The sequence below is a fragment of the Bombus pyrosoma genome, linkage group LG13, assembly GCF_014825855.1.
Source record: "Bombus pyrosoma isolate SC7728 linkage group LG13, ASM1482585v1, whole genome shotgun sequence".
In the NCBI taxonomy this organism is placed as follows: Eukaryota; Metazoa; Arthropoda; class Insecta; order Hymenoptera; family Apidae; genus Bombus; species Bombus pyrosoma.
In genome coordinates, this window is record NC_057782.1 from 3,111,476 (window position 1) to 3,126,688 (window position 15,213).

The 15,213-nt window shown below is 33.5% G+C and overlaps 1 protein-coding gene and 1 long non-coding RNA gene across 2 annotated transcripts in view; one reads left to right on the plus strand and one right to left on the minus strand.

Moving 5' to 3' along the window:
• Window positions 1-15,213, plus strand: part of LOC122574509 — a 308,890-nt gene that overhangs the window by 253,454 nt on the left and 40,223 nt on the right. Inside the window, exon 3 of the mRNA XM_043742206.1 lies at window positions 8,858-9,000. Coding sequence (XP_043598141.1) covers window positions 8,858-9,000 — 143 coding nt within the window. The remainder of the gene's footprint in view (window positions 1-8,857; window positions 9,001-15,213) is intronic.
• The window catches only part of LOC122574512, a 281,783-nt gene that overhangs the window by 232,410 nt on the left and 34,160 nt on the right, over window positions 1-15,213 (minus strand). The window lies entirely within an intron of this gene.

Genomic DNA, 15,213 nt, shown 5'->3' on the forward strand with positions numbered 1-15,213 from the left:
TTCTGATACGTTCATGGGAAATTTGAAGATGCAAAAATATACAGGATGCGCATAATATAAAATCCAAAATGTAGTGCTTTTTGCGCTATTCAGTGGATAAGACAATTTTCTATACCAAAGATCCATTTTTTTAATCATGTTCATAAAAATGAGAATTTGTATAAATATCCGGTCTAATCATCGCATTTTCTCCATTTTACAACTTACGGAACTGATGAATATATAGCTTCTGAAGGACACATGTAAGTTGCAAAATTTTTGGCATAAAACAGACTTGTTCATAGTTTCAAAACTAAAACTCGAATGACATCATCGTACGTGAACTTTTTTTGTTATATTGATATCTACAATCGAATCTGTATGTAGTATTCAATTTTTTATCGACATCCTATATATATCAGACAAGATGCAGTCGGGACGAATTACATGATCTCTCATCGAAAGGAACCGGTCTACCGGGAAATATTTTTGCTTCTTCTGCCAGCTCAGCTTCACCAGTTAGATTCCAATGGTAGAAAAAGGAGGTGCAGAGACCGAGCAGACGTGGAAATGAATGTGAAACCGAACGAAGATCCATAGCCCAACGGGAAACCCTCTTACCGCCCGCATGTTAAGCCTTTCGTAAATATTTGCACTGTCTGTGTAGAGAAGCGACAGCTAGTTTCCTCCACAAATATTGCAATGATCCTTATATGTGTGTATGTGTATGTGTATGTGTGTATCAGTGGGGAATCGAAACGATAGAGAACCCAAAGATAGAGAATTAGGAGGATCGTGCGAAATCAGCTAATTTCTTGGCCACGAACCGCCCTGGGGCTAAATTATAGGTCTGAAATTTGATAAGAAGTAGCTAACTGAATGGACTGGTCGGAGATCGATTCCAAGTCCTGATGAAAGCAAGCCGGAGGTAAAAGCAAGATTCTTTTATCGGGCTTTAAGATCGCGTTCTTTCTCCGTGTAAAATCAGGGGAACGAGGTTTATTCATGGAATTTTGTCTGCTACTAAAATATATATGCATTTAGGGCGATCGTGTCGAGTTAAATATTTATAGAGTTATCTTCTGAAAAGGTAGAAAGGGATACACTTGGATTTGCTTTTCGTTTCACAATTTCTTTAAAACATTTATATCTTATTTGAATTATAAGCGTGGATTAGAAATGAAACACTTTTTTATACTTTTATACTTTAAAAAAGCTTATCTTTATATACAGAAGATAGGGAAGGAAAAGGGTAAGAAAAGGAAGGAAGGGAAAGCAAGGGAAGGAAATCTACAATCATATACTATCGAAATTCGTAGATATTAATTAATTAATTTCGATTTCTGACTGGGTGATCGAAATCTATTATACTTACAGACCTGCTGCTCAGGCTTAACTCCTTTCCAAAGTATGTCAAATTAAGAACATACTTGTAATGTACGATATAACCACATGCTGTTCCAACTAAAATGTAAAGTACAAGAAACGAGAGGACGTGATATACGTGTTACGTTTCATGAATTTCTTAAAAATTATTCTGTGTACTACGATGTTGGCCAAAAATTTGGAAACAATGCGCGTTCTATGGAAATTAAGAATTAAACAAAAATCTTAACTCAAGATACAACAGAAGTATATACAGATAATTTCCAATTATCCGGATGTATGTAGAGAACTATCGCAGGTCTTAATATATTTATTAATCAGAATGTGAATAAATTAATATTCAATAGCTCGTAGACTATCTCTTGAACCTTTAATAATACGAACAATTGTCATGTCAAAGGGTTTTTAAAGCATAGAAGATGAAACTCTCAGGAAAATTAAAATATACGAGGAAGTGAAATAGAAACATACACAGTCAGACATATTTAAGATCATTGCTGCAGAAATTGTAATGAATTCTAAGTACAATACTATAACAATTGCTATAGATAATGTTCATTCACATTAATTGAGACATTCAGAAGTCCAATTAACCAACTGCATTTTCTACAAATTTCTCAATTTCAATAGAGTTATTTAATCGGTTTAGCTTTTATGTGAGTCAATCTACAGTACGACCATAAAATCTACGATCTACTGAAATAAAGGAAATGTACATTTTCACAATCCTCAATTTTCGAAGCGAACATTAAAGAAAGAAGGAAAGAAGTTTCTACTGTTGAATGTTAAACGAAATTACTATTACCGTAATTGCTACCAATCCCCCGAGAAATGTTTGAAATAATCAGGGAGGGACAATTAAAGGGAAACGGTCCTGACTTTTTTATTAACGTTGTAACCGATATCCTCTAAGATCTGAAGATCTGCACATCAAGTAATTAGACACCTGGGAGTGTAAAGATCCGCGTTGAGTAATTAGTTTCATCGGAAGTCTGAAAATATCTTGGTAGTATGTTAGCCTGAAAAACGTTGAAATTATTATGCACAATTTAAACCAGGGTAATGAGAACAATTTCAATTATACAAAGCTATGAATCGTGAAATTCTCAAGGCTGCCAAGGTTTACGAAGTATAAAGCGTAAAGAATGAGAACAGCTTGCGAAATCGCATTTGTATACCGAACGAAATACAGTATAATTTGTTGTTACAAATGTTAAACACGGGTTTAATCCTTTTCGGGCTTGTTATCGTTTAAGTCGCTCTTTTACGATCGATGGGTCCTAATTAATTAACCGACTATAGAGAGATTCGAAATAAAATACGAAATTAAATGTATATTCGTACTTGTTATATTATTAAATTATAATTGTATTAAACGATGATATATTTAATTGAATACTAAAATAAAAAAGTTGGTAACATTGCACATGTAAGAGATGCACAAAGATACATTTCGTCAAATATTCTCTGTTTTACCTATAAATTTTCCTATTTTAATAGTAACGATCATCTTATTAATAATTATCAAAATATTCCGTACAGAACAGGTTAAAATTATACTGTATTTTATATTATGCATTACTGTATTATAAATGCTACATTATATCATATCAAATTTATGCTTGATTCTCCTACTTAATTGCACTTTAATTCAAAGCTTAATTAAATCTAATCCCAAAATAAATCTGGCTTTACATTAGCGAAAATAATCTAAAAGTAATCTAAAAGGAATTACATCTAAAACGTAATTACTTTGTAATTTTTGTAAGCATCTACACCAGACCATAGATCGAAATCTTTCAAACGACCTACCAACGTAGCTATCATTAGCTAATGCGAATCATTAATTAACAAAACAACCGGTTCGCGTGAATTTCGACGATAAAATTTGTCAAATTTCACACTTCGCGAAACGTTAACGTCGGTATAATACAATGTGGTGAATTTTCTATTAGGATAAACCGTCCAGCTGGGACATATATATAATCTCACGGTTCGATTCAGCGCCGTAAGCAAACGTGACAGGGGCACCATCATTGAAACTTTAGCATAATGTCGTAAATTACGAACTGGGGTGGCTGTAATGTCCTTCCATCCTCGCGATTTGTTCCCAGTGTACGGATAGTTAGGTCGAATATACATATAAACCGATACGATTCAACAGGTGCTACTGTACCATGCGAAACTATGCGAAACAGTATGCTAGGCAGAATAACCAGTCATGGAAAATCGACCTTTTATTTAATAGACATATGAATGATTTTAAAAAGAAAGAACTGTCAGGATGCTCAGAAATAGAGGTAATGATCAAAATAACATGTATTTGCCAGACGTTCAATTTTAATTTTTTCTAAAAAACAATGCCTTCTGAAGCATTTCACATTTTCTATTTATTATTATAAAAATTTCTATTCCATTGAAAGACTCGGTAGATATTGTAATCAGTTAAAAGAAAAATATAAATTTTATATGAATGTCGTGTAATATCTATTAGATTACTAAAAAAATTCAAGTATTCAGAACTTAATAAGTTACACAGGTTTTCAATGGGAAAGTTTCACGACACTGAGAATTCCAAAGTAGTTTTATGAATTTTACGATCCATGGTGGATAAACGAAAGTATTATGAATTTAAAAAGAAATATTAGTATTCAGGGTAAACTTTACACTATTCTCGTTTAAAATATCAAGTTAGACACCTGTTGTGTTACTAAAAATCCTCTTCTCGAATTAATAAATTATTTAAAAGTTCCCTATGAAATATCTTTAAACAGCTTCAAAAGTTTGATAGCTCGTGAAAACTAAAATTTTTTATATCGTTTGAAACTAAATAACATTGAAACCTCGTTCACTTTATTCTACGCGCGATAATGTAATAATTTATTCGACGCATAATAAACGAATGAGACTTTGTCAATTTAGCCGCGAATTTGTTTCTTTGTCGACGTTTTGCGAAACGTCCCCGCCATTACCATAAGCTGATTAATCGATCCGAGATAACCGACACAATAACGAAACAATTTGCAACGCGGTTCATAAATCGTCCTCGTTACCATATTAATTTGAAACGCGATCGACAACAATCGACCGACGAATATCACTACGAATTGATATAGAATAACAAATAAAAGCGGTCATATTATCTTGCCAGCTGACACTATGAATTTTGGATGGGTTTAATTAATTAATTTCGCATGAGTAACTCTTCAGGGATTCATGGCTCGCATGTTTCACTATTCGAATATTTCATCAGCAGAAAAGATGAAACTGAAGTAACTATTTAATATATTATATTTAATATTTAATATATATTATATAACACGATCGAAATGTTTAATTAATTGTGTTAAGATGTGCATCATGACGCGGAATGAGAACCAATGTACAATGGAACTTTTTTCATACATAGCTCGCTTATACAAACAAGTTATCGTTTAACGTCAGTTATGTGAACTCATAGCTGAGCGTTTATTATTCTTAGTTACAGTTATACGAACGCGTATTCCGACGTGGACGACGTTCGATACGCAACTGAATGTTTGAATGGAAATTGTCCTTCAACCTCAGTTATCCCAATGTCAGCTTCTATTATCGTAACAAATAAGAGCAAATAGTGAATATGACTAGTGAACCTCTATTATTTACGAAATTCATCGATTATCCGAAAGACTTTGTCCCTCGACGTGTTTGAATAAACAAAGTTTCACTGTAACCGAGAAATAAATATAAAAAGGGATTCAGAATGTTGAAGCTTAATTACTATGTACTATGAGCACAAAAAAATATTAATGTATGATAAGGAAGAATATTTTGATTTATTCGATTCTTTATTAAAATAGTCAAAAACACTTTGATGTGTTCTATTGACTCAAAAAAAAAAAAAGGAAAACAAAAGAATGTAGTATCTGATGAAAATCACAAACTTCTAACAAGAAAAGATCGAGAGATTTTCAACGCGCAATATAAAAGTGGGGGAATAATTCGTTAAAAATTATTGTTTTTCAAATAGTTCGTGAAATTAATAATTCGATAAAAGTTTATATAATGTCATACTTAGCTTCATACAAAATTTCTATTTCACCATAACTGCCGTTAAAGATTCTTTGTTCTTCATCTTCAGTTTCCAAAATATTCATCCAAAAAATCAGTGTGTAAAATATATACAACGCTTCGAAGTTAGTTAGAAAATTACGCAACAAAATTGCATTAGCCTTTGACGTACGAATCTCAAGTGACTCATCAAGTTTCTAACAGATATCAGGTTGATTGATCATTTATCGATAACAACATTCGTTCGTATTTCAAGACCATCCCTTTTGAAATGAAGTAGTACTTAAGTAGTTTAAGTAGCATTTAATTCGAATGACACTAAGCAGTACTCTTGTTGAGAATCTCTTGGTTAATAGAAAGAGAAGATCAAATATTCATCGACTTTAAAGTCTTTAGTAAAGCATACTGAAGGCTCGTGTTACTAAATAGAGATGGAAAAAAAATGAAGAAATACACGTTTTTAAACTCGCGTTATTTTATTGTCACGTAAATGTCGGCGAAGAACAAATAAGTTGTTAGAAACCATTTAAGAACATTCAGTCATTGTAATTGATAGTGTTATTCTATTAACAGATGGTGCAAGACAAATTTACACGATATAGAAATTATCGCCATGAACCTGCAGACAACAGTAATTATTGAAGACAGTATATTACGTTTCCAAGATTCATGGTCTCGCTACGAGTACTTGTAAGTTAACTTGCAGTGAAGTTTCTTGCAATATGCTTTGTTACTTGGTAGACAGTAATCACAAGTATAGGAATTAATTAAGGCAATTCAACAAAATCTTCTGAAATTTATAACCTTTCAAAACATTAATTTTAAGGATATTGGAAGAGAAATATTTGAAATTTTGCGATGTTTATCTGCAAAAATAATAACTCTATCGTAATAAAGTTCCACATGCGTAAATTGACTAGTTAATAAATTTACTTCTTTAACAAGTCTATATAATATAATACTTAAGGAAAAAAAATTAACGGTGTAGTGATATCGAAAAACGTGCTTTCCTAGAGATTTTCGCAAAGCGTTGGAATAATTCGTCCGCATAGAGACAATGAAAGCAAGAAACGGAAGAATGACTAACATTTAACGCACCGTAAAACAAATCGACAAAATTTCCTTTCTAATGTGCCGAAATGTAGAAAACTGGAAATAATTCACAACTGCTTCGAGCACAAAGTGATCCATATTCGTTGAACAAAAAGAAAACGTGGCTGACATAAAATATTCACGACCCAACGATTATAAATCACAAATAATAATACGTTTTACGCTATGATAGGAAATACGGTGCTGATAGCAACTAGGAATTTTATAATGCAGAAAATTCATTTTTCTATCTATTATACAATGTTTTATATGCACATAGTATACTATGTAAGATAAATGGCAAATTGCTAGATACTAAATACGTAGACGAACATGCATATATTGCAATTTAATTTATTTAATTCATTGCTATCGAAAATTAATTAAATCACCCGTACTCGTCTTCAATCATTATTTTATTCCATTTGAAGTTGTTCAATGTTTGACCCCAATTCAATTAAATCCTAATTCGAATCGTACAGCGATGGGAAGTATTTCTATGGTCGAACATCTTGCAAAATAATATTAATTTTACCTTACACGTGTATTTACATATCAAAAAACATGTGCGATATGCACAATTTCGAACGTTCACCCAAATTGTGATATAGTTCGACGTGTGACCAACCTTATTGTTGTTTATGGCATGTGCTATTGGAATTTGTATCATATGGCAAGCGGTTAAAGGAAATGAAATGTCAAATCAAATTCGTTCGTATTTCAGGAAAAGTTAGACAAGCACGTAGGATATAAGAACACGTTCGACAAGCCGTGTGAGGAACAAACGAAGCGTAAAATTGTAATTCGGTCTCTTCCAAAATCAGAAGTAAAAAGAAAGTCATCTAAAATTCCGTCACGAGATCCTAAACCGCAACCACGTCCCTGTTTCCAACAACTTTCGAAAAGATACACACAACTGAAAATTAGATTCGTCCGCAGTGGACCAGACAGAAGGGAAATTCCGAAAAAATGGACAAGCCCGTCGCGTTGAAGCTTCAGCCGTGCTCTCAGACAAAATTAAAACGTTTCGGATTACGTGAAATTTGATTCACTCTCCCCATTTCCAATGCAACAGAAATTGCAAACGAGTTTCACAAACCCGATAAAATTAAAAGCATCGTGTATTCCCTGGAAATTAGATAATTTTTCAAATACGCAGCCTGCTATAACAACGTTATTATGTACAACGTTAGGTAATAGCATCAAACAGATTCCATGTAAACGACGTTAGCTGGAAATTGTGCTCATTTATCGCAATTACCTTCGAAACCAATACTAGCAGCTATTAAAATTAGTAGAAATTTATGCGACCATAATTAAAAAATTGTTTCCAATTCTTTAATGAAATTTATATAGTAGAAATGGGAAATATCGCTCTTTAGAATGATCTTTAAAATGATTCTTGAAATATCGACGTTTAAAGAGAAGCGCAACTTGTAACGAGCTCCATCTCTGTCTTTGTCACACGCTCCTATCTCTCACTCGCTCTCGCTTTCTAACCTACCCCAAGTTTGCACCGCGTGACCTAGTCTACGGCAAAAACTGAGTCAGCACTATTAGGCTATTTACATACTACTCACATTGTACGCACTACGGGGGAGAAATATGGGTCACGATGTGCCGATATTTATTTATAATTTTCGTACGTAAACAAATTGACATTGAAAATCCTGCCTTGGAAACTAAATAACCCTCCAGCCCCGGGCGATATCGAAATCATCTACTACGTATTCTATCAATTTTTATTAATTTAATTTGTAAATTATAAGTCAACAAACAAATATATAATTTTCTTTTTCGTATTGCATTAAAAATCTCATTACGTCAAACTTACGAACGATATAAATTTCCTTCGCGATTTTATACAGAAAAACATGTAAATCGCGGCGATTAAAGTATCACTTTAAAACAAAATGCATTTTCGAAAACTTCCCTTTTTTATCCTTCAACCGTACTATTCTAATATTATTGTATAATTCTTCGTAGTGTATCTGACAATCGAAGTTAAACGATGAAAGACGAACATTTTTGTAATATAACAGATTTAATCAAGCTACTTTTAAATATACAGTGATCGAAATTCAGCAAGAAACTGAAACCTGATAACGCACTCGTTTCGAATTTAAAAAATGCACGGGACGTCTAAAGTATGGAAAACTGAATTTTACGGGGAATATTAAAAACTAACATTCGAACTGTTCATCTTTTAAACGCGAATGCATACATGTATCCCAAGAGTTAAAATCTTCATTTCTATTATTTTATATTTATGTCGTAATAAATGACGCGGCGACTTTTTCTAACGATCGATTATAAAATTATTTTCAACGTGTCTTGATTTATGTTCCAGGATCGATAAGCAATATAGACGGCGCTGAGTATAACTGCAATAAAACTGCAGTGCGAAAAGTTATCAGTGGAGTCGTTGGAGCAGCAAGCTCGGTCACATCCATCCAAGTAGCAAACCTTCTTCGACTTTTCCGAATACCACAGGTACGTGCCATGAATTATAACTTCCAAGACTACGTTTAAAGTATTCCTTTGTATCAACTGTGTGTTCCACATACATTTGTATGTACGATCAAGCAAGGCTTGTAGAATTTTTGTAGAATCAAGAACAGAAACATTTTACAGAATTTAATTTCGAAATACTGTAGCTTACATAAGAATCATATGACTAAGTGAAAGATCACACACTTGATCAAATAAAACGAATATTTTTGTAAAATCAAGGACAGGAGCATTTTACTCGATCTAATCTAGAAATACCGAGTTCTATATAAAAATTACGCCACTGATGAAACGGTCACACATTCAATCAAATGAAAGAAACGCTTTTGTAAAATGAAGGACAAAGGCATTCTCTATTCGATCTAATTTATAAATGCAATAACCTTAAAAGAATCGTATAACCAATTGAAACTTACATAACATATTATGCAATGTAGAAAGATGAATAACAAAATTAGGAGAAAACGTTCACACGATCATATTTATTCCAAGTCGAGACATGATGGAATAAAAAATTCACTATAAAAGAGTTTCGATCTTATAGATATTCTTCAGGAAAGAAGGATATGAAAGTTAAAAGACTTGCGGTTGCAATTTTTAAAAAATGAAAATACTAGCTAACTTCAGCGAACTACAAAGCTTTGTTCTCGGCGAAACTTTACGGAACTTCAAGGAAACCACGGCCTAAAATTGCTGTGCCGTGAAATCGGCTGTTACAGAAGTCGCGCGATACAATTCTTCGAATAAATAGAAATTTTAATTTCTGTTTGTAGCCACTCTAACATAATCTCCACTAAATCTTCATATTCTTCTAAATTTCAATATTTCAAAATATCTTCATATTCGTGTAAATCTTTATATTTTAAATTCTAAAATTTAGCTGGGGAAAGCTCACGTCCAACGTAAAGACTAAATCAATCTCGTTTCTACCTCAAGAAATACTGAAATAAAACGCACACGTGTAAGTTAACTGAATACAAAGAACGAAATAAAATTAGGGTCAGAAAAAGCCCTTATCACGCATCCGGTAACTCTTTCTCCCAACGCACTTCTCCCCACTTCCTCATAGTTCTTCCATTTCTACCAGATAGCAATCATTACCAACGAATAAGTTAACAGTATCCATTCGCGTGGCAACGATACTTGTTTAGCTACTTTTCTCTTATTCCTGGGCAAGCAAAAAGGATTACACACATCAAACTGGATGCGTGTAATACGAGCTTTCACAGTTACCAACTTCTGGCTTTAGAAAGTACGAGATAGAAGTTAACCAGAGCGAATGTAACGAACGTGTTCTTCGTCGATAGCATCAGGAGGGAGAACAGAGGGCAGATTCTCCGTCATTTTCCTTTTTTCTTGAAAATTTACAAGGAAAAAGCAAACTGGAGCGAATATTTCGTAAAATAAGCTGGATTGAAAGTAACGCTCATGGCACGCTATGAAATGAAAATTCGACGGCATAAAAAGCTATCTCAGAACGTTCTTAGCGCGTCTTCTTTGTCTCGTAGTCCGTTCTTCTTCCGTTTCGTAGTCCGGTTATTACCATTAACACCGTCTACGAATGTTCTTTTGAAGTTGGATTACCACGTATCTTAGAATCTAACTCTCAGAGAAATTGTGAAACGTTGCCTGAAGAAAGAAGCAGGAACAGAAGAGAAAAATGGAAAACGTTTCTGGAAGTTGCATTAAAATTTAATGATTCAAGTTTGGATGTTGAGTGGAAAATTCCAATGGAAGAGGGAAATTTCTGAACGTTTCTACGGGCTGCTTCTGTGGAAAGCAAGCTACAAATTTTGCATTTCGACGGCACAGAGAGAGTGCTGTTCTGTGTCTTGAATTAAGTGGCAGGAACTTCATCGGTCCATCGATATATCTTTGCATCTTTCTAGGATCTCCTTCAAAGTAAACTTTGACTTTTATTTAAAGAATCCTGACGGGAAATGAGAAGGTGGAGAAATTTTTTTTGGATGAACCAGAGAATACTATCTTTTTATTGTTTTACCATCTCAGAAACAATCGGATAATTAATCTGTAATTTACAAATTATTTGTCTCTGAAAGGACCCTGAATTTTTGTTTTAACTTTATTTCTAATTGTAACAAATCGTGATAAACAAATATATATTTTTTCAAACGATAAAATAGATGCATTTTACCAAATAATCAGAGAAACTGCATGTATGAGAAAAATACTAAGCAAAGCGATTAATAAAATACAGTAGAACAAAATATATTTTATTTTATTTTATTTCGAATATTCTTATTTCCTTTCATCTTTAGATCTTTTTAAGATGTCCGACCCATCTTTCCAAGCCTTGAATCGCCAGTAGAATGAGGAATTTTCAATTAGTTTGTGCAACTTAAGCGGAGAAGAGCAAAACATCGTGACACGCCACTTCAAGGAGAATGTTACGTATTGGAACGGAACTAATTTTCCGTGGGAGGTGGAGCTAACATTTCGTGGAGGCGACAAACGCTTCGTCGGGTCATTGTATCACAGGAATTGCTCCACGGAATTACTCGCAGAATCAATTTGAAGATTCAGCGAACCATTCTATCAGGTGGATTTTCTTGTTGGTTAGTGCCTCCGACAGGATGCATAACTACCTTTCGCGTCACCGTCAGTTAAAATCGATATTGTGGTCTGTTATCGACGCGCTATGTTGTTATGTGATTACGTAAAAACGAAAGACGCGATAAATTTACCGAACATGCCCGAAGAAAACGTAAAAGGAAATTTGAAATTCAGATGCTTGTTTGTTGAAACTGCAGTTTGACAGTTCTTCTCTAACGCTAGATTTATCGACGACTAAAATATAAGGCTTGAAACCAAAGAAATGGAAAGTGGAAGATATATACAAAACTATCGAAGCACTTCTCTAATTTTACGTTCTAAATTTTGGTTATAGAAAGCACACAAGATCAACAGAAACGAGTCATTCTAAGTTTATAAAATTTTCACGAAACATTTCGATTTTTTATAATAGACTTCTACGGACCGTGAAATGAAAAATTTTCTGCATTCTCCATACATGTAGAGATGCATTTTCCCTTATTATACATGCAAATACAATACATATATGATGCATACAATAATAATAGACATATGTGTATCTTTTAATAGACGAAATTTCCATCCTATAATATACTGCGAATATTTAAATTGTAAATTCGGTTACATAATATCTAGATTATATAATGTCTACGTTAAGCAGCTTACATTTACATGAACTATGGCAAATAAAAACCGATGTTTAAACGGAAAATGAGGAATTTGAATGTTATCGATAAAAGTATCAGATAATAATCAATTATCGTTGAATTACGCGTATAATTGATATCTCTGTATTAGGTAAAATGAAAAAACAAGTTCAGTGTATGAGGCACGTTAACCACGCTGTATCGTTTCTCCTGGCTGTACATTTCACTTGGCGTTTATAAAAGCCTCTGCTGTACCTCGTAAATTCAAAAGCTGCCGGTTGATTTGCGGAAACGTATCGATTCATTGAGACCGCAATATCCTGCTACCCCGATAAACCTTCGTAGAGTATATTTTACAATTAATGGTGTATTAAATGATCTTTATGCCAGTGGATATTAAATACCTCGACGAAATCGATTCATTTTAACATCGGTCACTCATACATAATTTTAGAATACAATGGCGCATATCAGACGAAGAGGTGAAAAATGTTAAGTTTGGTATGAGAAGAACTTGTTCGTTGGTTTCTTACGTAGATTTAGCTCTTCCAACGTTATAAATTATAAATTCGTATATAAGATTCGAAAAAGGGGTTATCATGCGTTGTGAACTTATTTATGTGTCTCGTATACAATATGATTATTATCTTTTTAATGTTCAGAGATGACAGAGCAACGTATCCGATATTAATTTTGTATTATAAATCTCATCAAGATAACAAACAAGATAGCAAACGAAAATGAGAAAACTCAGGAAACGTTTAATTCTCCTCGTTAATAAGATTAACAAAAAGCAGATAAAAATTCCTATTACACGTCGAGATTGTCAAAATTTTGGATCTATTATAGACGAAGATATATAGTTGGCCAAGAATCGACAGTGGTGTAAATCTGTTTATTACACTCATAAAATTCTGTTTAAAATTTATCATTACAAGAGATTTATTATATTTTTTGAAATTATGAATACCTATGATTCGAACTTTTATATCGCTATAATTTTCAGCTTGTCATATTCTTCTAATGACACAAGTGTCACACAGAAATCAAAAGATATTACTTTATGCTTCCTATATCTCCTTTCGCAGAAAAAAATCTACAATATCCGTAGATATACATAAAACAGCATGAAAATTCAGCGGAGGCAATAAACAACTTCGCATCATTAATCATGTGGTGAAGGTAGTAGTATCAGTGGACTTTAAACCGTGGCACATCAAGTTTCCATGTGCAATATTGCCCTTCCTCATCTGTATGCGTCTTCAAGTTTTGCACACAAATCGTATTAATCAATCCAACGTAATTTTTATCTTACGTGACCCCTTTGTTGTATTTCTCTCGTGTGTCACAGGCGTAGAAATACAATTCTGCGTGGAGAAAAGAAAGGAAATTAAGTTTCTTGTCTTAAATGAATCGACTACAAAGTGGCAATTTTCGAATATCTAGATCGGCCTTAATGTCAACGAGGTTTGCAATTCTGTGATTTGTTCCTGTTTCTGTTAAACATTAATTACGCATTGATGTAATGAAATTAAGGAATAAACAAAAAATGAATTGATCAGTTTCGTTTCTAAGAGGCTCATATACATACGTATTATTATACTCGCATTTATAGGAAATAAAAAAAAATAATTCGCCTTTATTGATCTTTAATTTCGTGAAAAATAGATGTAAACGGAAAAAGATGTAATTAAGATAAATAGTAAAAATTAAATAGTACTTGTACGAACTAAGAAAATATTTCTTTCTTATTCGCTAAAGTAAAAGCTGCAAATGAAACGTCAGTCTTTAACGTGTGCAAGAAAAGTCTCAAAACACATAAATTATGACCCAACCTTTATCTACCCAAATTGATAAATCTTAGTTACCGCGGAGTAAACCCATAAAGAACAAGTATCATAAATCTGTCCATTACGCCTCGCTGGGAATAAAAAATGGACCGGACAAAGACAAAATTTCCGAATCCCTTTTCATTCTTCGTTAGTCCCACCGCTGTCACCCAATTCCTACGATCCACTTCGTTCTTTTCCGCCAAATATCACCCTTCCTTCTCATCCCTCTTAGCATATATCGACAAACCTTATTCGTATCCTGTACATATTCTTGAACAAGGCGACTTTTCCCCTGTTCCCTTTTCGATGCGTCCAGCAGCTTGATTTTCCAGCTCGTTGTTCGTAATGCTGAAATATTCACGACAATGCCAATGGCTCCGTAAATAGTTAGGAAAAGACGTATGCATCGACGAGCAATGGAACGTTTATGCACGTACAATTGCGTCTCATTTTTTGCTCGTTTCATCCGATAGCGGTTTGTTTTTCGCATGATGAAAGCGATTGGCCTCTGCGACATGAATCGTGGTCATCAATGCTCCTTGAAACCCTGCTCATCCAAGTTGCTGTCACCTATTTACGCTCGTTTAAGCGTAATGGTCCTCCGTATAATCGTTTTTTCAAATCCACTGTTGTATTATGTTCATGAGTATTTACCAAGAACCGGTTTTAGTGGAACTAAGAATACACTCGTATATCGAAAGTGAAAAGTGAATATATGTGTTATAAAAATGAGACTGGACATATACCAAATTTTTTTTTTTTTTTTAGTATCAATTTGTATTCCTACATATTTTATATTCAATTGGTTTTCAATTTATACAACATACGTGTAAGAGCTTTTGAATAAATTGAATTAAGCAAGAATTCGTATTCACATTCTAAAAATTTGACAGGGAACGTAATTTGATATTTGTCAAAATTTTGACGAAAATCAAATGGCAAAGTTGTGGTAAAGTTCTCTTCGCCAAATTCTAAGCATTTTCATGAAATGAATAGGGAGGAAAAAGAAATTTTAAAACATTTCTCCTGGCTGGAGAAAAAAACAGGGCAAAGTTATGAAAGATCCTGATGTACACGCGAAGCTACTGTGAGAGGACTATAAGGTTGAAAGTACTCAGGACGATAAATCAAAACTCTGTGCGGGTAAGAGAATATACACGAAA